The following is a 24,764-nucleotide window of genomic DNA, read 5'->3' on the forward strand; positions in this document are numbered from 1 at the left end:
ACCACTTTGGTCGAGGTTTGGGTTGTGTAAATGTACCTTAATGTCAGAATTTTTTTATAACATTAAAAAAAAATCTGTAATATATTATGAAACATCTAACAACAATATGAACTATAGTGTTAACAGAGTGACAATGACATATCACATGAGTCATTGTGAAAAAAATATGATTCATGGGCACACACTATTTCAGTAATATAATTAATTTGATTATATCTTATTGTATTTATTTCATTTTATTTGAATGCAGGGTCATTCAAATGAGTCCATATACAAACACATGTGTTGAATTAACTGTGGACAAACTTGAAGAACAAGGCACTGGATTAAGTAAGCTTGGCTGTTAGCCTGCTCCTGACCAGGCTAACTTCACAGCTAAATTGCCATGGTAACTAAGGTAGGCTTGCTTCAATTCTCTTTTGTGGAATCGGGTCATGGCTAAACTTAGCCAGGGTGAACTGGCTAAACTAATCTTCAAGATAATTCAGCTTTTGTGGAACCGATTCAGCCCTAATCCTGGCTAAATTAAGCCAGGATAGGTGGTAAAGCCAGGCTTTAGCTCTAATTCACCTTTTGAGGAACAGGCCCCTGGTCAGTCACTCCTTTTAATTCAAGTTGTGACACTCAGCGTTGATAGGCAGGTTTTGTAAGCAAGGTGTGAAAACTGCAAATTACTCTGTGGGCGTTCGTGCACCTTACGCTCCACAGGCAGCTCACCACTGTCTCTGGGGGTCACGATGTCACCACCAACTTCTTTAGAAGACATAGCAGAATATAATGCATATAATACCAATCTAAAATAACTTGAGTATAGCCGATTTAAGTGACATTAGGGGTATATGTCATGTACAACACCGGAGTCGACTGTAAATTACGTGACCTCAGCAGGAAAGGTTGGCTGTGATTCTTTGTTGTTGGGTGAAGTTATGTTTGGGGTGGGGTTTCTTTTTTTAGTCCACTTGTTTTTGTGAATGTAGTATTTTCCAGATAAAATAAAGAGGTTCTACAATCTACAATCAATATAATTGTACAATAATAAAAATGCCTCTGTTTTCTTAATGAATAGTTTAACGAGGTCAATGGGGTTGGTATTTTAGCTATCCTTCCACTTTGTGCTCATGGTATTCATATTCTTCCATATTGAAAAGAACAGCATGGTACACACAGAAAAATAACGGTTCTATCTGGAACCAAAAATGGTTCTTCAGAGTGATTCCATAGAAGAACCATTTTTGGTTCCAGAAAGAACCTTTTACACTAAGGTTCTTTAAAGAACCATTTATTTGAATGGTTCAATAAGGAACCATTAAAGGTGCATTAAAGAACCATCAAAAAATGGTTCTTTGAGGAACCGTTTCTGGTTCCTCAAAGAACCATGTAAAACAAATGGTTCTCTGAAGAACCTTTTCTAAAGTGGTTCTTTGAGGATCCAATTGGTTCAATAAAGAACCGTTTTATAATGGTTCTTCAGAAAAAAAAGGTTCTTTGGATAATAAATGTTTCATTACACATTCAAATATATTAGATTTACTGGAAAAGATGGACACAAGATTTTATCATTTGAATTTATTAATAAATAAGCCCACATATCTCCATATTTGAACATTAAACATGAACTTAAGACATTTAGATTTAAATCTTTTGAAACTTTTTAGAAAAATAAATACAAATAAAAACACAATAAATTGATTTTAGTATTTAGTTTGGATGTAAAACTACAGTAGAAATAAATTAAATAAATATAATCACAAATACATAAATAAATAGATTCACAATGACAATTCAGTTTCAAATTTTGTATGCCCACTTCTTTGTCATCACTTCCAATTGCACTTATTTATCCTGTATGAGACCCCCTGTTACTGAACAAGCAATGATTACTTTAATATTTAACAAAACAATATCACTTTACCTTCAAACTGTTTTCTTCTCTTTGTGGGAGGGGTAGTAGGGCTGCAAACCATTCGTTTTGGCCACACACAAGCGAATCATTATTGTTCAGAGTTCACAGGATAGGCTACTAAAACACTCTGTAGCTTCATCACACCTCTCTCTCTCTCTCTCTCTCTCTCTCTCTCTCTCTCTCTCTCTCTCTCTCTCTCTCTCTCTCTCTCTCTCTCTCTCTCTTTTCAAATACCTGACCCCACCACTCCACCATGCTCTCTCCCTCCTTGAACGTGGACAGGCTCAGATCTGTGTTGTACCGTGTGAGCTCTTTGTGGATGTCTCCATCAGCTGGTAAGAGGTGGCCCAGCATTCCACCTAACTTCTTCAGCTGGATGGCTGCCTGTGAATGGCCTCTCATTAGTGGGTCCAGAGCAGACAGGGCCCTCAGTGTCTGGCTGGCCAAGGGGAGCTTCTTCTGCATATAGCAAGCAGTAGTGATGTACGCTTTTCTCACCTTCTGCATGAATGGCTTCAGCAGCTGAAATGCAGTTAAACAAAACTGGACATTAATACAGGTTTTCCAAAACAATGCAAAAGAAAATGTCAAGTCTCAAATGTAAATGAATAGAAGAGGCTACTTACTGCATGATTGGGCTTGGTGGTCCTGAATGTGTCTGCTTCCTTCCCCACATACATCTCCCTGGCAGGCAGCAGCATGTCATCCACCAGTACCAGCTCCACCAGAGTCCTAGGTGACACTTGGGTGATGTGTTCAGCTTTAACAAAGCAAGCTAGGAAAGCCAAGAACAGCTCCAGCTGTTTGTCATGCAGTTTGTGAACCAAGGTTTTGGCTACCCTGCATATGTAGAACAAAAATGGAAAATGAAATGGAAAAGCAACCATTGGATACACAAGTGTAGTCAACAGTTGGAATTAATGTTTAACACCCACCTGGAAAACCATGATGTATTCCTTGAGGAGAGCCAGTACACCCATGTAAAGGCTGAGCTGAAGCAGTGTTGTGGTCTCCTCGTGCCACATCTTTTTACAGACTCTCTTCTTACGGTCTCTGCCTTGCGGCGTCATGCCTGTGAAAAAAGAATCAGTAATGTATTAGTGTCTGACAGTCTCACCAAGCTATGAGTGCATTCAAATTAAATCAGCCATCCCCCATAATCAATAAGGACTCAATACAACTACTACTGATCATCTTCACCTTTTCGATTGAGGTCCTCATGTAGGGTCCTGATTCTGGCTCTTGCCTTCTGGTTGACCTTGTAATGGTCCTTGTTGGCTAAAGTGTAGAATGCTGCTGGTGCTGGCTGGCCAAGGGGAGCTTCTTCTGCATATAGCAAGCAGCAGTGAAGTACGCTTAGTATATAAGTGCATTTTCGTTACTGAACAAGCAATGATTACTTTAATATTTAACAAAACAATATCACTTTACCTTCAAACTGTTTTCTTCTTTGTGGGAGGGGGGGGGGGCATAACACATAATGGTTCTCTCTTCTTGGGTTCCTTTTTCTCATTTTGTAGGGCTGCCTGCAAACCATTCGTTTTGGCCACTGCAGCAACACACACACACACACACACACACACACACACACACACACACACACACACACACACACAGTGGAGGGGGGACGCGGGGGAGCGGCGCTCCCTCACTTTAACTGCTGAAAAAAAAAATATTTAAATTGTTATATTTTTTTATTTTATGACTTTATTCTTTTTAGATAAATTATTATTATTTTTTTAATCATTAAGAGGTTTCAGAGGTGCGCTCCCCCACTTCCAAAATTAGCACTACAACACTGCGCATACACACACACACACACACACACACACACACACACACAGACAGACAGACAGACAAGCGAATCATTAATGTTCAGAGTTCACGGGATATTAAAACTCTGTAGCTATATTCCCACTATAGTTTATTGTAATTATTGTCATAATCCCGTTATCAAGACAATTTAAATAACTAAACAATGTGTAGAGTTGGGTCATGACTTGATTGACTTCAAAAACATCAGCCTACGCACTTATTATCAATACAGTAATAGTAGGCTAAAAAGCCTACATAAACAGTAGTTCTGTGTGTCAACACTCACCTAAAATGTCCGCCGCTTCTTCTTCATCCTTTTATCTTCTCTGAAGCCGGTTTATAATTATTTTTGATGAATCCAAAGCAACGCAATTTATCTAACTTTCTACTGAAGTGAGCTACAGGCTCGAGACAACATTCATTCTCCCCGCGCAGTCGCGAGCATGCTGAGACAGTGTTGCCAGATTTTGTGAGAGAAATAAGCAGCCAGGTCTGTGAAAACAATTAAGCCCAAAAGAAGCGACATTTGCAGCCTATATAGATCTACAAGCTCACAGTGCGTCGCATTTGCAATGCATTTTGTGAGCTTGTAGATCTGCTATTTCTACTATCAAAAATAAGTGAAATCTTTCACTAATATTTACAAGCAACTTTACAGAAAAACAAGCCCAAAGTCGCTTATAATAAGCAGATATGGCAACACTGCTCAGGGCCCATGATGCACTTCTCTGTAAAAAAAGAAAATAGATGTACAAGCTCACAACGCATCGAATTGCGACAAGATGTAGATCTGTAGATCTGTTCATTTTGGTAACCATAGCAATAAAAAGTGTTATTTAGAATCAAACTAGCATATTCTTTGCCAATTGCGATAAAACAAATATATTATCTATGTCACATCACAAGAAAAGGACAAGAAATGTAAAATAAAATAAAAAATAAAATAAAATAAAATAAAATAAAATAAAATAAAATAAAATAAAATAAAATATACTGTATAGGCCTACTGTATACTGTATATACTGGGGGGGGGGGGGGGGGGGGTATTGTAACAGAAGAAAAACTTCACAGTCTAATGGCAGGTATGATGTATGATTCTTAGATTTTGTATTTATTTGTTTTTTTATTGATGAAGATTTTCGATTTTTGGGTGGGAAATGTTTTGAAATAATATAGTAATATATTTTTGTAAGAAACAAACAAAGGGATCTTTCCTTGTGATGTGTCCATGACCCACAAATGGGCCCGACCCACTGTTTGGGAAACAGTGATCTAACCCTGTGGTTCTCAACCCTTTCAGGCCGTGACGTCCCAAAATAATCATATTTGAGCTGGGGACCCCCCACCCTGATAAGCACTTGGAATGTATAGTTGATGCATTTACGTTTAGTTTGACTCTATTGTGAAAATAGCAGATCTTCAAGCTCACAACGCCTCGCAAGGAAGGTGTTGTGAGCTTGTAGATCTGCTATTTTCAAAATGTTTTCTTATATTATTATTATTGTTAGACAATTTGGCCAATGTTTGACCATTTTTATATTATAGTTTGTTACTTTTGATGGAGTAATGGTGTTTTGTTTTTTTAGGTATTAAAAAGGTCTTAAAGGTCCTTAAATTGTCACTTCACTGTCATCTGGGGACCACCCCCAAATCATGTGGGGACCCCCCTGGGAGTCCCGATCCACATGTTGAGAACCACTGATCTAACCAAACCTGACCAGCTGCTAAGCTGGTCTTTGCTGGTCTGTCCAGTGTCCAGCCATCTGACCAGCTAGGTCTAGCTGGTAAGCTGGTCTTTGCTGGGCAGTCCACCCATTTGACCAGCAAAGACCAGCTACCAGCTTGGCTTTGCTGGTCAGTCCAGCCAGCCAGCTGGCTGACCAGCAAAGACCAGCAGAATCCAGCTTAGTGACCAGCTAACCAACTACACTGGCAAACCAGCCTGACCAGCCTGACCAGCTTGTCCAGCCTGGTATGCCATCTAAACCAGCTTAAGGCCAGCCAAGACCAGCTAAAACCAGCTAAAACCAGCAACCATCATAAGCTGGTTTGTGCTGGTTTTTAAAGCAGGGTAGGCCTATATCTCCATATATGGGCATGGCACCTTTTGTGCCCATATATGGAGCAGACATCTATTGGCGCCTGATGCGAACATATTGAGGTTAGACACTCCATATTTGGGTATAGCTGCATGGTTAAGGCTGAATTTGACATCAGAGATAAGGCTTTTTTTTCTTCTTATTATATAATATGATTAGACTGACAATAGACTCTCGGGTTACCTATCCTAAAACTAGATTACAATCTCCATGTAATGCATTTGATGTATTGCCCTTGCTTTTTGTGAATAACTCTGAAATAAGAGCGTCTACAAAAATAATAATTTGTAATTGTTTTATACAGGTTATAATTTACAGTTGCAAAATCCCCTACCAATAAGAACCTTTCAAATCCCATAGAACCATATGAGGAATATGAAGAACCATTTGTAATATGAAATGGTTTGGAAAATAATTCCCCCTTCCTTGAACCTTTTAAATCCTTGAGAACCATGTGAGGAATCTGGAGAACCATTTGCTCTATAAAATGGTTCTCTATTAGGTGATGGTTCTTCAAAGAACCATATAGCGTTTTAAAGAACCATTTAAGAATCTAAAGAACCATTTGCTATATAAAATGGTTCTTTAGCAGGTGATGGTTCTTCAAAGAACCATATAGGGTTTTAAAGAACCATTTAAGAACCTTTTTTTTTCTGTGTGTACTCCATCTCTCATGCCCTAAATAGGGACACCAGGGTTAATGTTCTGTTGTCATTAATATGTGCTGTATGTTGTGTATTGTGTGCGTGCGTGTGCGTGCGTGCGTGCGTGCGTGCGTGCGTGCGTGCGTGCGTGCGTGCGTGCGTGCGTGCGTGCGTGCGTGCGTGGGTGGGTGGGTGGGTGGGTGCGTGCGTGCGTGCGTGTGTGTGTGTGTGTGATAAATCCTGTTGAAGTACTGGTGAATTATTGTGTTGTTGACTGCAAGTCATTTCACCTGCCCTGCTGGGGAAAGGCCTTTTTCATGCCCCGTGCCGAATGGCAAACTGTCTCACAATAACTACAGAGAGTTGATGCAACTATGACTTAAGACGGGGTAAAAAAAGGGGTAAAACATAATTGACTACTCTAAATGTATAGAAGTTTTTTTTGTTGTAGATCTTTTGGACGATTAATTTTTTGTGTTGAGTCTTTCTCAAAGTATAGAAAACCTTACTCTACAGTAACTAACAATTGACATGGCAATCTACAGTCTATTATAATATTACAACTATTTACAATTGTCATTCTGCAGATGCTGTTATCCAGAGTGATTCACAGTAAGCAGTATGGATCCACCAACCCCAGTAAGCAGTATTGACCCTAGAGAACCAAAAACAGTAAGCACCATGGACCCTAGTCAACCAACAACAGGGTAAGTGGTCGATTCATCAAAGTGATAAGAAAACAAGTCTGTGCTACAAAGTCATTATTTGATTATTCTAGTATATTTGAGCCTGTTAGCTGGTGTACCAGTAATTACTGCAGAATCTTCAAGCTGCAATATGTAACTTTCATAATCTAAAGATTCAAGACAAGTACATCTGAAATCTAAGTCATGAAATATGAGTAATGATAATTCATTTAACATGTTGTATGTCCAATTTTAATAAACATGACTGGTTTGAGGAGGTCAATACATAAATCAAAGTGACTAAAATGTTGAGCATTACAATCATGAACACGCTCATGGACTTCTAAAAGAAAACAAACACCAGTGTATTCCCACACGTACCATGAGGAAGAATGCTCAAAACAATGTTTTTACAAGTAAGCAATACAATAACCTTTGTGCATTGAATTGGGACAATTAGTCCACAATATTGCAAGTCTCTTTTAACACAAATGAACACTTGTAAACAACAGCAAAACCTTTAAAGTAGAATAAAATGAAAGGCCATGGGGTCACCAAAAATATAGTAAATGAAACAAAGGAATTAATGACAATTTCCCATCTTGGTTATCATCCTGTCAGGGTTCATCAGCAGAGATCAGAGTCTCCTGTACCCAGCTGTGTCTCCATGAAGAGTGACAAGTCCAAGGATGGACAGATTGACTTCAAAGATGGACACCACTCTACTGATCAGAGGTGTTGGAATGATTATTTAATATCAAAATCTTTCAAGAAATATCCCGTTAACCAAACTAAATTATGACTAGATGTAATATGAAAATACCATCATCTGAACTGTGACTAATTGGAATTAATGTAACCGACGGTTAATTTAATTCTGACTTAATGTGACTAATTCCCATTAGTCACATATCATAACTTACATTTCAGATATTACAGTATGTCTGGTAGTATTCATGTGTCATGATATTTTACATCTAGTCATAATTTTGTTTGTTTAAAAGGACATTTCTTGAAATGAAGGATGCAACACGGTAGATTTGAACCCACAACCTCAGTGGCGGTGGGCAGGGACTTTACCACTGTGCCACCCGAGCACCCAAGTGTAATCATCAGTGTTGGGCTATAATACTTAGGACAGTAATATGTTACTTATTACTTATTACTCCTTTGAAAAGTAATACTATTATATTACTTATTACTTGGAATCAAGAGTAATATATTACGTATTACTTTATATTACTTACTTATATTACTTTGCCCCCCGCAAAAGAAAATACGTGTACAGTTTTTAGCCTTTTAGAACTGAATCCAATTTAATGGAACAATAGAAAACAGTCAACAGTCTTTATCCTTTTAAGTATTTTGCTGCTGCAAATTCCATATTTGGAATTGGAACAATAATTATCCTTACAGGAACAACATCAATCTGAACTGCACACACTGGCTGCAGCCTCTCAAAAACTGAAACAATAAAGTCAACTTTTTGAACATTTCTTAACCTTTTCAACATATCTTACACCAGTCAATATTAATTAGCCAAAGTGCAAGTGGGGGAGGAGAGAGGAGAGGAGATATAGAGCAGTGGTTCTCAAACTTTTTCATGTCAAGGACCCCCAAATTGACACTTATTAGCCCGCAAACCCCCATTTCAAAAGATATGCCAGGGACCCCCATAAGAGAAGATTTGACATGCATTAGGGCTACAGACCCCCATTTAATGGCATTTCTATCACTTGGACCGCAATTTATATTGTAAAATCTATAACGGGTCCATTTGGTTCCATTTGTACACTCTCAGAGTTACAGACCCATAAGGGTCCATTTGGTGCCTAATCTATCATTTAGCTGGGGACCCCCTGGAACTCCCTCAAGGACCCCTGGGGGTCCCCGGACCCCACTTTGAGAACCAATGATATAGAGGAGAGGAGAGGAGAGGCATCAGCAGTTCGTTTCCCCGACCACCAGACAAGTGACGCAGGGGGACTTCTGAAAGGGCCATGCCGAAAATTGGTTGCTTTATTCGGATACAATGCGTGTCACTGCCTGCCCCTGCCGGTTCTCTGAATTTTTATTTTTAAATAGGCTCTGTCATGATTAATTGACCACATATATGAAGTTAAACAACAAAATTATATCAGAACGATATCTTATAAGTAAATTCCGTGCCTCAAAATAGAAGTTTGAGAGCTTTTTGAAGTTAAAAAACGGCGGAAAAATACACAACGCGACGGTCGCATACGGGTCATGCGCTACGTCATAACTGTGCGCAGGCTGCGTGCTAAAAATAACTGATCTCCAAGCTAAAAAGCATCTCTGTGACGTAGGCTGATAGCTTGTAGATCTGCTCTATTTTTGCATGAAGCGACAACTTGCCTCTACGAGAGACGGAGAGAGTATCTATTAAATGAATGAATGAGCGAAAATAAATGACGCTCGTCATCAGTAACGAGTAACGAGGCCTTTTTTGTCTGAGTAATATGGTATAATATTACTCTTTTGGCAGAATAATACCTTACTTTACTCGTTACTGGGAAAAGTAATAATATTACAGTAATATATTATTATTAATTTGTTACTACCCAACACTGGTAATAATTTAACAAAATACGTTACATTTACGGTGTCCTATTTTAAATATGTAAATATGTATACTCATATTTAGATGTCCCCCAACTGTGACTAGTTGACCAATACATAATTATGTTTAATCTTGGTTATCATCCTGTCAGGGTTTCTCAGCAGAGATCAGTGTCTCCTGTACCCAGCTGTGTCTCCTTGAAGAGTGACAAGTCCATGGATGGACTGATGAACTTCAAAGATGGACACCACTCTACTGATCAGAGGTCAGAATGTAAAACAAACAGAAAACAACATACAGTTGATAGGGTAGATAGGGTGCGTTCGGATATAAGGAAGTTAAGGAACTGAGCGCACTGGTCCAATACAAACCAATAAGTGAGTGTGCTCCCTGTGCGCATGTCCGAACGCACCCATAGACAAACAGACAACTGGATTGTGAACATCTCTACCAAGTGTGGTATAACTACAGCCTTTATGGTTTCCGAGAGAAAAATACTTGAATGGAAGCTGTCACTTTTATTCAATAATACATTAATATGAATTAAAGTATGAAACATATCGCTCAGCAAAATACAAGCCATTCCTGATGAAGCTGGTCGATTTGACATTATGACTCTACTGTGTGCAGCCAAAACTGGCAGGAGCAGCGTGCCAAAGTTTTGAGGTTACTCTATAACATACATGGGCAACTGGTGGCCACATGCGGCCCCCACCTTCACTTCACTGCGGCCCACAGGTTAATATCGGAATACTGATATTATTGATTTCAGCTGTTACAATTGCAAACATGACCCGCTTCAATTACTTCAGTCTATATTAGTAGCTTAATAGTATTAAAATTATATTGTCTTTTTTACGTCCAATGTATTTGTATTTAAGTTTAAAAAGTTAACATAAGTATAACTAAATGCATTTGAAATGAAATACAAATTTTACTTTACTTTCAGGATTCCAATTCAAAAATAGCAAAACAATATTCATGATTCTAATTCAAAAATAGCAAAGATAGCAGATCTACAAGCTCGAAACCCGTCTCACTGTGACACGTTTTGAGCTTGTAGATCGGCTATTTTTGCTACCTTTGTGTGACATAGAGTGGCCCGACAGTGGAAATATAGTGGCCCTCTCCATCATCAAAGTTGCCCACCCCTGCTCTATAATAAACTCGCCCAAGATTAATAGTGTCAGTTGCCTATTCACCTGTTTCCTAGGCTGTGTGTTTTCCACTTCCTGTCGGATTTCATTGGATATCATTAGTCATCTGACCAGTTTCATTGGATTTCATTGGATCAATCGACAGGAAGTGGAACACAGTGAAAAGCCTAGGAAACAGGTGAATAGTGCTTGCCAACGTGTCGTCACCACAGGGGGCGTGGCATAGTAGCTGCAGACATACTTGTGGGGTTCAATGTTAAGTCAACTGTTATACCCCACCAAGATGTCTGCACTACCAAATGGCACTTGTTGACGCCCGTTCAGGAATTTTTGGTACGCACTATAGGCAACCACACTAAATACGTATAAGATAGAGCTAAGAGTAGCAACACACTAGCCATGTTTTAATTGCAAACAGGAGCTTACAGATGACAGACAGACAACTCATCAACATCAACTCAACCTGATTACCAGGTTCCAAACACCTTTTACACCTGGTCACAAGCTAACTTGACCAATCAGGGAAGAATCTACTAACTAGTTCTACTTAGACACAGGTGGCATCATCACACCTCAATTAGATATAACATGCCAAGCCTATTATGTTGTACAACATAACCATTAACCAAAACCATGTGTATAATACAAAAACTACTGTATTGATCCTATATTAAAATTGACTAATGGGAGGGCCGGCCGGTCAGCCGGCGGACTTCTGACATCATGTTCATGTCACCATGACTCAGCTATAACCATAAGGAGTTCCCAATGCAGTTACGCCCAAATATGAAGTGTATTGTATAACCTCAATGTGTCGTCATGGCATCAGGCGCAAACAAATCAATCAGCTCCATATATGGGCACAAAAGGGGGCATGCCCATATATGTGCATATACTCATGACATCAGGGAACTCCATATATGGGAATAAAAGGGAAAAGGACTGACAGATAAAAAGATCTCCATATATGGACATTGTAAACAACAACAAAACCTTTGAAATGGAATTAAAGGATACATAGATGAATGTGAATGAATAAATAAATATAATGTTTCATCTTGGTTATCATCTTGTCAGGGTTCATCAGCAGAGATCAGAGTCTCCTGTACCCAGCTGTGTCTCCTTGAAGAGTGACAAGTCCAGGGATGGACTGATGAACTTCAAAGATGGACACCACTCTACTGATCAGAGGTCAGAATGTAAAACAAACACTTGATTAGTTTTATTAAACACTACTGAGCAGATGTCAGAAATCATAAGATTATTGGTCTGACTACTCATTCTCGTAGATGTTCTACATCCAGTGATGTAGAACACACACACACACACACACACACACACACACACACACACACACACACACACACACACACACACACACACACACACACACACACACACACACACACACACACACACACACACACACACACACACACAATAACACAAAATAAATGATTAGACCTATTTGATCCCCTATTTCTCCCAGCTGCTTGCTGCCCTGGTGGTCAGACTTGAGCGCAGGGGGTGTACAGTAGCTTGTGGCATCTTGTATATAGACGCCATCCAGGGCTCTGTACTGTTACTGTCCATGTCTCAGCCCCATACAGCAGTACTGATTCTACTGTAGCCAGAAGAATAATCATCATAAAATGCTTTCTAAATTGTTATGATTGTTGTTATGAAGCATTATGTGTATTTATGACTGCTTAAAACTACAATTACAATGTGATAAGCAGATTATAATGCATTGTAAGTATGTTTATAATGCAGTTCATGGGCTTCATAGGAAGTGAATACCATACATTTTTACAGGTTTTAAGCATCGGTTAATCTTTCACATTGTATGCCATCATATAAAACCATCTACTAAATTGACAATGCAAATTTAGAACATACACACTCATCAGTGACATTTTAATCGTCTACTTCGAAAATTGTCTAATTGTGTGTGTGTGTGTGTGTGTGTGTGTGTGTGTGTGTGTGTGTGTGTGTGTGTGTGTGTGTGTGTGTGTGTGTGTGTGTGTGTGTTCTACAGAGACCACCAGGACACATCCCAGGTTTCCAGTGGTCAGTCTGCTCAGGAACATCAAACAGAAGTGGACTCCATATTTAAGGTGTGTTAATGTACAACAACACTGTAACAGAGAGGTCCTCTATTACGTTTGCACGTGCATATTCTAACCTAAGTGATTGAAGTATTGAGCATTTGCGTTTATTGGCACGCTAGGTATTTGCACAGTGCACTTTTCACAGTAAAGTACTGTAATGAACAGTCATGGTTTTAATGGTTTATTGAATACATTTTAACTCGACATTTTGAGTTGTCTTTTCCTGTCCAGCTGAGCTGGCCACTCAGCCTGATGAATTGGAGAAATGCAAACAAATGTTGATTGTAGTCTAATGTTGAAGTGCAATACATCTTAATGCCATATAGATTAAAGGGCAAATTTGCCAATTTTGCACCCAACCCCTATTTTAATGAAGTTGAGGCCATAATAAAACATGAAAACATGTTGGAGTGTGTTTTGATATTTTGAACATGACTGTGCCATCATCGTACAGAATGTCAGTTATTCCTGTCAGTTCCAGTCAGACTGCCCCCTCCAGCTGATGTCAATCACCTTGTTAAGACTTGTTAATACCTAGTCAGACTGTACCAAATGGTCAGGGAAGAGAGAGGTGTGTGACTGGAGTTTTTCTTAAATATTAATTTGGTTTGAATTTAGAATTTCTTTAGTTCTTTATGTTATTGTTTTAAAGGAGCTACACCATGAATTTAAAAAATAATAATAATATTTGATATCATATTGTTTATGTCCCTCAAACGTTTTTCAAAAGGTTTGAGCCTAAATCAAGCCTCAGATATACTCATTCCAACTAACTTCTCTCTGGCTTATAAAGCACTTTCACCTGCAATACCACATTGTCCTGTTTGGCACGGGGCGCTATTGAGCCAGTTTGTATGCATGTTATGTCCTGGTTCTGTGTGGAAAAAGAAAAAAAAAAAATAAGAAAAAATGAAAAAGAAAAAAAAAATGAAAAAAAAAAATGTTTTTTTTTTTTTTGATTTTTTTTTTTTGGTTAGAACTGAAAAACGGGAGGAATTGTTCCCAGACGTGACGTAGGGTGGGGGAACAAATCTGACGGACTGTTTTCAGACCAATTTACATAAAAACCACAGATAGCCTATGAAAGCCTGCATGCTCGAAGTCGGGTATTTGTTGGAACAGAAGAGAGGTGGGGGAGACCAAAAACACACAAAAATGAAGAAAAAGTTAAAATTCATGGTGTAGACCCTTTAACCTGTATTAGGTAGTCATTTGTAATGTGTCTGCAAATATTAATGTTGATAGTGTTGACCAGTGTCAACACTATGTACGCTATTTTAATGGCGTCAACACGCACGTACACGGCACGCACACGCACAGTGTGTGTGTGTGTCAGCGTGACGCTGATGGCTTTTGAAACAAGTTTGATCTTTCCCGTAAATGTTTTAGCAGTATCTTGACATTATAGGCTAGCTACCTGTCCACGTTCAGTAGTTGTAGCCAGTTATTCCATGAAGACACACACAACCACAGTAGAGCCCTGCACGGGCCAAATATGTGGGCCCTAGCCCAGCCCTGGCCCGTGGTATTTCAGCCCGGTCCGGCCCCTGGCCCGTAGGTGGCGCAATTTTACAGCCCAAGCCTGTGTCCGAAGCCCGAGACCTCTTTATTTATATTATTAATTCATTATTTTCGAGCGTGCACTGGTGCGAACCGCGCAGCAGCCGGCTCTTATAAAAACAAACCCACAAGAAGTCAAGACAGCAGCGTCATGATCCTCACCCAGCCAGCAACAACAACAAAATATAGCTGCAAGCAGCAATAAACAGGTTCGAGGCATGAGAGGCAAAAAGCGATATGCAACAATAGCACAATAAGACGTACAAACAGAATAGATTGAACTTGAGACAAAGCAGCCCATGCAACTAACAATGAAATGAGCATTCTCAACAGCTGAGCAAAGTGCTGAGGGATTGTGGCTAGCAATCCAGGGTTAAGAACATTACTCATTGACACCTCAACCCATGGCCATAGACAGGAATCGAATCCTCAACCTTCGGACTCACAGGCTGTCACACTAGTGATTGAGCTAAGGCTTCATCCAGCCTGACGGTGTCTGTTGAAGATCATAGACTCTTGCTATTTTCACAAGGAAATAGGGTATACCTTGACAATAACTACTCTCAAAAAGGCATTTCATGTTATCTTATAAAAATTGCATGTGCATTAATTAACACTAGTCCATAGCCGGTCGACAAATCCGTGGGGGGATATGCGCACATGATCTGGCAACCCGGGAGGCAGTTCGTCCCATAGCTCGCGGGGCCATCCCACAGCTGGGCAGACCCATAACCATGGCGACATTATTTTACACAAAAACGTTAATAAACAGCTGAAAAAACAGGCTTCGCTGTTCCGTGCACATGGTAATGGTCAATGGCTGTGTGCAAATTCAGATCAATTGCTCCAGCCACTGAGGAGAACCGGCAGAACAAATTTTGGTCTCACTACTACAGACAGACAGACGTTTCTCATAGGAGGATGGTCATGTCACCATGGCACATCTACAAGAATGTGGGGCAACAGAGTTCCGTTCAAGCCATTTATTGTTCCATTGCACACATGAGCATTTTATGATTGGGCAAGGAGGTGGTGAGGCTTCACGGTCATGGTTTTACACTATGAAAAATAGAAACACATGATTATTATACAATTCAACATTACAATAAATTCGATCCACATACTTGGTCAGTGAGAAAGGAGCATCCAAAGAAGCTTCTTTTAATGAAGCCAAGCCTCTACAATATCCATGTCCACAGACAGGAATCGAACACTCAACCTTCGAACTCACAGTCTGTCACACTAGTGATTGAGCTATGGCTTCATGGTGTCTGTTGAAGATCATAGACTCTTGCCTTCTGCCATGAACGGAGCCCCTGTATCACTAACACTAAGATCAGTGGTTCACAAAGCATTTACCAATAGAGAAATGCGATGTCTCCTCGGTACCAAAACTAGTGAAAGTAGCCGATCTACAAGCTCACAAAGCGTTGCTATCCAAAAAGTTGTGAAATTGTAGATCGGCTATTTTCACAACGAAGTACATCATACATTGAAATTCCATTCCATGTTATCTTTAACAATTGCATATGTATTAATTGATACAGAAATATAGTGTGCAATGCAATTAAAATGAGGTCTGCATGAGGTGAGACTTGAACCAGCGACCCTGCTGTTTCAAGGCAGATGGTTTAGCAATCAGCCATTGGACCAACAGACCTGACCTGGTTTAAACTGCTTTTCATATAATTCAAAATGGTGGGAGATCTAAAGGTCAGAGGTCAAAAGTCAGAGCGTGAAAGTTGTAGGCATGAGGAGACGCATGTGTGTATTGAAGTTTCATGGCTGTAGGTCAAACAGGGCATGAGTTGTACCTGTTCAAAGTCAATTGAGTGCTATAGCGCCACCCTTTGGCCAATAGTTGTGAGTTTCGTGTCTTAGCCGTTTGGTATAGCCCTCTACCATAAAGTTTCGTAAAAAGTGACCACACGGTTAGGCCAGAACTGCAAAAACGGCGGAAGAAGAAAGCCAAGAGTTTCAAAGAGGTTTCGAGCCTATAGGCTCGAACCCTCAAAAAAGATTATACCTTTCTTTGAGGTAAACTATGAAGAATAATATTGCAAAAATAGTTCCAATCCAGTGCGTAACACACAAACAAAAACTCCTCCTTTTGAGTCACGAGCGCTGTGAAGAAAAAGTATAGGCTTCTGTGTGCGACATGTGTGTGTGTTGTTGTCATGTGACTACTACTAGCAGCGTGCCTGCAGGCTGCTAGTGCTGCTGCTGCACAACCATGAACTATACCGGGGTTTCGCGAGAGGCGGATTATGTTACCAGAGTGAAATTTCTGCGCAAAATGTTCGGTGAGCCCGAGCCCGTCCCCAGGCCCGATGTTCAAATACAGAAACGGCCCTAGCCCGGCCCGTTTTGGCGGGCCGGGCCGGGCTGCCTGGGATCAACATTGTCACAGTTTTTTTTTTGAGAGACGGGTGTTGAGGTGTTAAGTGTTAACATTACTGCAATTGTTTCTTTAAGTACCAACAAAGCTGCATGCTAGGCTTCTACAGCGTATATGCAAATTGCGCAGGCATTCACAGCCGCACCAATTGATTCGATCTAGCGGGCACGCAGTCTCACAGGCATGCACGTGCACGCCAGTGTATAAGGCGTGCATGTTGGTCACAAAAGGTGGTCATACGCTGTAGCGGTGCATACTAGACCACTACACCACTGCTGTTTACATATCTTCTAGTTATTGTGGCAGTGTCATGGTGCCCTTCACTGTGGAGGTGCTGCTAGACAAGGTACCTGACCCCTTAGTGCAGTCTTAACAAGGTGATCGACATCAGCTGGAGGGGCAAGTCTGACTTACTTGAACTACAGGAAACACGGGCTGTAGTCCATTTTAGTCCAGAAAGAACTAACATTCTGTATGATGATGTCACAGTCGGCAGAATCATGTTCAAAATATCAAAACACTGAGAAAAGACAAAACCCACCAACATCATGCTTAGTATGTTCTCAACTTCCTTAGAATAGGATTGCACTGTATGTGGAATATAATATGAAGTTGATTGTTAAGTTTGATTTAATGCTTAAAGGTAGGGTAAGCGATTTGCTTTGGTTAGAATAAGTGTTAAATAGCTCTATATTCTGATCGTACTCATTGCTATAGAGTGTTTGTTCAGTAAAAGGAGTCTCCCATGTCTCTCCAGCTCTTTATTAAACAGAAAATGAATTTTCAGTGCTCTCTCCTGATTGGCTTACAATTTGTCACCTCCTGAAAATGTACTATATTCTATTTACTAAAGAGCTGGAGAGACCCCTGTGACCGAACAGACGCTCTGTAGCAATGATTACTATCAGAATATAGTACTTTAACCTTTAAAAAAAAGAAATAATATCACTGACCCTACCTTTAACATGTACCTGTTCAAGTTGCTGCTGTCTTCCAGTGCAATGTGAGCTTTTGCAATTGTTATGGATATTGCTATGTTGTAGAGTGAAGAAGGAGTTATTATACATTTTTAATATAATTGCATGTGGTAGTGCTTTAGGCAGATTTGGGGAGGTAACCTGGGGAATGGTATGGGCCAGCCAGTATATAAGGGAGTCAGTGTATGTAAGGAGATGTGAATGGGATATTGTGCATGGTGTTAAATAATTGTATAAAAGGGAGCAAAATTTTAACTTCATGGTTGAAGGTCGCCACTGGACTTGTCCCCATTGATTTGCTGCCTAGGCCGCTCAGGCATTCTCACAAACACCTTTTCTTTATCTACAAATCAAATGAAAAATCAATAGTTGTTCACAATAGAAACATTTAGGGGGGATAGTAGGGGGATTACCTGCCACTATGACACAGGTAATCCACCGTTCTCTGTTCCAGAAAACAACAAAAGTCCACCACACTTTGGCTGTACTACGGTATACACCAGTTCAGCTGTTTACTAAAATTAGGGCCATTAATCTTTAATCCAGTGGACTTTTCATCAATTCAATGTGGTTGTTGTTATTATTATTATTGTATTGTTATTATTATATATTTTTTTAAATTATTATTATTATTACACTTATTATTATTACCCTTATTATTATTACACTTATTATTATTATTATTATTATTATTATTATTATTATTATTATTATATTTTGTGTTTCAGCTGGTTGAAGAGAAACTTGTTACATTTGTGAAGGAAGAGCTGAAGAGGTTCCAGAGTGTTCTGATGACAGATTACCCAGAATGCTTAGAGAGTCAGAGGAAGTTGATAGACAGTGAGGAGGAGCATAGGAGGAGCTTCAGAGAGGAAGCTCTGACGACCACACTGCACCTCCTGAGGAGTGAGAAACAGGAGGCGCTGGCTGACATCCTGGAGAGCAGTAAGAACATTTTTATTTACAGCTTGAACATAATGGAGAGCAGTAAGAAAGTCTTTATTTACAGCTTTAAAGGGATATTTCACTTTCAAAAAAACTTTTGGTCATTTTATGGTCTACTCAGGCTTTTGTGAACCCCCCAGACCGTTTTTAAGTTGCTTGATTCAGTATTTAGATATTTGAGGGACGTGTTTTTTTGATAACTTTTTTCATTTATTTTTAATATTTTTTTTTGGAAAATGAAAAAATTAAATACAAAATAAAATGATTAAAAATAAATGAAAAAAGTTATCAAAAAAACACGGCCCTCTCACGCATTAGGAGGGTAGGGTGAGTCACCAGAGCCAAGGACGGGTGTTTTTCATGGTTAAACGGGTTAAAAATGGAGTTTGAAGTTATAATGGGTTTGTATAGGAAGGGGGCGTGGCTGATAAAATGAATATCAAATATCTAAATACTGAATCAAGTAACTTAAAAACAGTCTGGGGGGTTCACAAAATCCTGACTAGACCATAAAATGACCAAAAGTTTTTTTGAAAGTGAAATATCCCTTTAACATTATGGAGAGGACAAAGTATAGCAATATGATATATTTAAAAAACTCTGTGGTAAATACAGACATTTCTCTAAGGAGAGCTCTACCTTTCCTAGAAACAATTCATACAGATTAGGCTACAAAACTACTACCTTGTAACTTGTTATTGCTGATGGAATTCCTACAAAATGCACATAGACACAGACACTCGCTGACAGCACAAATGCTATTACCCTGTCATGCATTTATGTGGGCAGTGTAATTAACGTATCAGAAATGTAGTGTTTTTAAGACTTAGTTGGTGTCTTGGTGATCACTCCGGGACATGTCCCTACAGCCGTGCTTCAAAATCACCTTGGAAAAGTGGGACGATAAAAATCTGCATGGTGAGCCTTGGGACAGGACTGTGTGCACAACCGGGCAATTAAATATAATCAGCTTTAGTATATAAATAAACATTATACTCACCAGTGAGATTCCTGGCTGCTCGTGCTCACACAACTCAATGAATGCTTCACCGATTACTATTTAAACTAGAAAATGTGCTCCTCGTAGCACAGGTCTCCGCCAGTACTGTTCCTTATTAATCCTGTCTTACCTATTTATATTACATATTGTCACGTGTCACTTGACCAATGTTAGCTTGACCAATGTTACCTCACTTCAAAAAACATAAATGGCTTTTTGAAGCGACACACCTATTTATAGGATTTTATTTCGTCATGCGTCTCGCTAGCCAATCAAAAGCATTGGTGACAACATATTGTCACGTGTCACGTGAAGCTTGACCAATGTTAGCTTGGCTAGGGGGGGGGGGACACAGCGGGACGGGAACGAAAACATACTCTCCACCTCTGGCGGAGACAATAATGGGGTAGCCATGAATTGTAATTAAATACTGCTAATAATACTAATAATGATAATAAACTTTATTTGTGTAGCACCTTTCATGACATAAAATGCAAAAAAGATCAACGAAAGAAAAAGAACACAATATTAAACACAATATTGTGTTAAAAACACAATCAAAAACATGATCAAGAACGAATTAAAAGGAGGCAAGATCAACATTAAAACAATATAATACAATAGCAAGAACAAGTCAAAAATAAAATGGAATGAACTAAAAGCAAGAGTAAAAAGGTGGGTCTTGAGCTTGCTTTTAAAGCCATCTATGGTCTGTCCTATATGTAATGGGAGCTTGTTCCAGGCCATTGGCCCATACAAGCAGAAAGCTGCTTCGCCATGTTTTTCAGAATTCATGTTCGGCACCTCGAGGAGGCCAGCACTAGATTATCTATTTTGTCTGCATTTGCCATTGTCCCACCATACATCTACTGAAACAGGAAGGAATTGGTAAAGTCGTAAAGCCATCTTCTTCCTTTATTGGGCCAAGTGTGACATTGACGAGCAGTTAGATACCCCACCTTGTGCTGAAAAGTTTAGAGTAAAGAAATGCTGTGCAAAATGCTCCATGCAAGAGAGAAGTGGCACAAGGCACGCCTTACCATAGGAAAATAATGATTTTGTTGATGCCCCCCTAATGCATGCTTTATGTTTAACCTCACTAGAGGCAGGGTTAAAGATGGTTGTCTGTCCAATACTTTACTCCTAAATAACTATCTAAAACGATACTAGCTGGATTGTCATGGGATTGTCTGTGAACCTTCAGGAACTACAGAGGATGGCTCCTCCTGATGATAACTTTAATTATATGGCCTTTCATATATCGGCGTCATAAGGACAAAATGTCCACTTGCACTCATACTCCTACACAACATATCTCTACCATTACTTTAAGAGGTGGTGCCATGGTTTTGCACTTTTTCTGTTTTTCATGTGTCTATGAGGTTGACAGAGATTAATTAAGCCCCCTGGTGGTGTTTTTATGGTGTTTTATGTCTTCTCTGACTATTTTGAGTTTCTACCTGGAGGCTGAAACCTTGAGGGTCAAACGTGCCATTAGAAAAACAGCCCTTTAGTAAAATTATACCCTTCCCCTCATTATCATAACACAACAGGTGTGGGCATGAGGAGGAGGAGGGACTAGGACAGTTGGGTGGTGCTAAGGTGGTGGAGGAGGTGCTAAGGTGAGAATCAGGTATACTTAATGAACTGGAGGCGTGTCCACATAAAAACATAACTTTAACAATTTCTGTACACTTTTTTGAAAAAAAATCTTCTTCCTAGCATAACCATAATTACTTACTTACTTATCCCCATTACGCCGGCTGGCGCATAGGGCAGCAACAAAGTTTCTCCACTTGCATCTGTCTTTGGCCATCTTCTCTATGGTCCCCCAGCTCTGGTGTTGTTGCTGGAGCTCCTTCTCTATCGTCCTCCGCCATGTCGTTTTAGGCCTCCCTTTCTTTCTTTTGCCTTCTGGGGTCCAGTGTAATGCGACTCTTGGGATCGCGTTGATGTCCATTCTGAGGACATGGCCAATCCAGGTCCACCTGCGTTTATTGATTATGCAGAGCATGTCGTCCTGTTGGGTGATGTTGAGGAGATTATTGTTTGAGATGGTCTTGGGCCAGAATATTCGCAGGATTTTGCGCAGGCATGATGTGTGAAAAGTGGATAGTTTATGGATGTCGCTTTCTGTGGTTTTCCAGCATTCTGCACCGTATAGCAGTGTTGACAGTACGCAGCTTTGGTAGATCCGGAGTTTTGTTTTGGTGCTGTATTGTTTTGACTTCCAGATTTGTTTGAGTCTTATGAAGGTTGTGTATGCCTTGTTGATCCGGTTTTGAATGTTCTTACTTGCTCCCCCATCATGGTGGATGATACTGCCAAGATATGTGAAATGATCTGCGTTTTCCAGGACCTGTTCCTCTATTGTTATATGTGTTGGTGTATTGGTGTTGATGGGCATGACTTTGGTTTTATTGTTGTTCACGATCAGTCCAACTTGTTGGCCGTAGTGTTGGAGTCTGTTTGTTTTTTCTTGAAGATGTGTGTGTGTATGTGACATAAGGGCTAGGTCATCCGCAAAGTAACCATAATACCTGATGATTATGTTTTAGGGGGGGGGGGGATCACTGAAAATCACGGCACCCCGTCTTTTATATTTTGCCATGCAATTTGCTATGGGCCTTCATTCTGCTGAGATGATTGATTTTGGTGATACAATAGTCTTTCTTCCAGCACCCCCACTAGAACAAAATGTGCACATGCACACAAGATTTATCAAGATCTAATGTCACAAAACTAGCCAAGTACGTTCATGTTAGACAGAAGATGGCCAGTGTTCTTGGTTCTTGCTTATATTCTGCATCTTTTACATGAAACATTATCAAAATCACCTTTAGCATCTCATTTAGTGGCCGTAGCTTAGTGGGTGGAGGGGCTGCCTGGGTAACAGAAGGTATCAGGTTTGATTTCCAGCCCTGGCAATTTATTGAGGTGTCCCTGAGCAAGACACTTAACCCCCTAACTGTTTCCCCCTGCGCCCATGTCTGACAAATAAAACAGACTTTCCCCTGCGGGAAGAACATAGGCTGACCAAGTGGAGCATACTATGACACTCGGCTCGGCTTGTGTGTCTGTCTGTGTGCAGTATGTGTGCAGCCGCGCCCCCATGTCACTCACGCTCTCATTGGCTGCCCCCATGTGAGTCGCGCTCTCATTGCCTGCATGCACTACAGTGTGGCTGAAATTCGCCTGTGCCCCTGGGTGACAAATTACACTCCTCTGAGAAAAATATAGCAGCGACAGTCAAAAATAACACATCTACAAGCATCTACACGAGTTCATCTATTGGGATATCTAAGAATTCCATGTCATTTGTGCATATTTCAGGCCGGATGGCAAGTAATTGCTCATTCCTTTCTATTCTTCTTACTGTTATTTTCGAGCTGCGTTCGCTTCCAGCGTTCGCGCGTCTTACTTGTTATTATTGGTGTTTTCTTTTTTTTTTAGAAACCCTTGCTGCTGTCAGTCAACAACAACTCAAGTCTAATCTCAGGAAGAAGTGTGAGTGTTTATCTGAGTGGATTGCAAAAGAGGGAAAGCAAAAAACACCTCTGAATCAGATCTTCACAGAGCTCTACATCACAGAGGGAGGGAGTGGAGAGGTCAATAAGGAACATGAGGTCAGGCAGATTGAAACAGCATCCAATAAACCAGCTAGACCAGAAACTACAATCAAATCTGAAAACATCTTTAAACCTTTACCTGGTACACATGAACCTGTCAGAACAGTGATGACGAAGGGAGTGGCTGGCATTGGTAAAACAGTCCTAACTCAGAAGTGCGCTCTGGACTGGGCAGAAGACAAAGCCAATCAGAATATCCACTTCATGTTTCCATTAGCTTTCCGAGACCTGAATTTGGTGAAGAAGAATTACAGCTTGGTGGGACTTCTTCATCATTTTTTTGGTGGAAACAAGGAAGCAGACATCTCCAGCTTAAAGGGGTCCCAAGTTGCGTTCATCTTGGATGGATTAGATGAGTTTCGGATTCCTCTAGACTTCAAGAACAATGAAATCTTGACTGATGTCACAAAACCAACTTCAGTGGACGTGCTGCTGACAAATCTCATCAAAGGGAACCTGCTTCCCTCTGCTCACATCTGGATAACGTCACGACCTGCAGCAGCCGATCAGATCCCTTCTGATTATGTTGACAGGGTGACAGAGGTGAGAGGGTTCACTGATCCCCAGAAGGAGGAGTACTTCATGAAGAGATTCAGTGATGAGAACCAGGCCATGGCATTCATCTCACACATCAAGACATCACGGAGCCTCCACATCATGTGTCACATTCCAGTGTTCTGTTGGATCACTGCTGCAGTTCTGGAGGACATTTTGAGAACAGAGGAGAAAGGACTGCTGCCAAAGACCCTGACTGCGATGTACCTCCACTTCATGGTGGTTCAGTCCAAACAGAAGAATGTCAAGTATCATGGCGATGATGGCGGTGCTCAGGCAAATTCTGACGGGAATAGTGAGGCCATTCTGTCTTTGGGGAAATTGGCTTTTGAACAGCTGGAGAAAGGTAACTTGATCTTCTATGAAGCAGACCTGAAAGAGTGTGGCATTGATATCAGAGATGCCTCAGTGCACTCAGGAGTGTTCACTCAAGTCTTTAAAGAGGAGTGTAGGTTGTACGAAGACAAGGTGTTCTGCTTTGTTCATCTGAGCGTTCAGGAATTTCTCGCTGCTCTTTATGTCTTTCACTCCTTCGTCAACTCTGGTGTCAACGTACTGTCAGAACAACAAAAAACCTCCAAGTGGTCCAAGCTGTTTGGAGACAAACCTAAGTTAGATGACTTGTACCAGAGTGCTGTAGACAAGGCCTTACAAAGTCCAAATGGACACCTGGACTTGTTCCTCCGTTTCCTGCTGGGCCTCTC

General features: G+C 40.3%; 2 protein-coding genes across 10 annotated transcripts in view; both read left to right on the forward strand.

Annotated features, from left to right (window-relative positions):
- The window catches only part of LOC311041106 (uncharacterized protein), a gene marked incomplete at its 5' end in the record, with an annotated part of 231,405 nt that overhangs the window by 23,008 nt on the left and 183,633 nt on the right, over nt 1-24,764 (forward strand). For 4 of the 9 annotated variants that reach the window (XM_084051580.1, XM_084051588.1, XM_084051591.1 and 1 more), the window contains 4 exons: nt 7,054-7,168; nt 7,769-7,882; nt 9,880-9,993; nt 11,963-12,076. The exons of 1 other annotated variant lie outside the window; for it this stretch is intronic. In XM_084051580.1, coding sequence (XP_083907706.1) covers nt 7,083-7,168; nt 7,769-7,882; nt 9,880-9,993; nt 11,963-12,076 — 428 coding nt within the window. Of the gene's footprint in view, nt 1-7,053; nt 7,169-7,768; nt 7,883-9,879; nt 9,994-11,962; nt 12,077-24,764 lie in introns of those variants that run through there. 4 more of the 9 variants (XM_084051589.1, XM_084051590.1, XM_084051585.1 and 1 more) reach the window with 3 other exon arrangements.
- Nucleotides 7,787-24,764, forward strand: part of LOC311041000 (protein NLRC3-like) — a gene marked incomplete at its 3' end in the record, with an annotated part of 132,132 nt that continues 115,154 nt past the window's right edge. Inside the window, exon 1 of the mRNA XM_084051437.1 lies at nt 7,787-7,884. The remainder of the gene's footprint in view (nt 7,885-24,764) is intronic.

The sequence above is a fragment of the Gymnoscopelus microlampas genome (genome assembly GCF_963454915.1).
Source record: "Gymnoscopelus microlampas genome assembly, chromosome: 24".
NCBI classification, from domain to species: domain Eukaryota; kingdom Metazoa; phylum Chordata; class Actinopteri; order Myctophiformes; family Myctophidae; genus Gymnoscopelus; species Gymnoscopelus microlampas.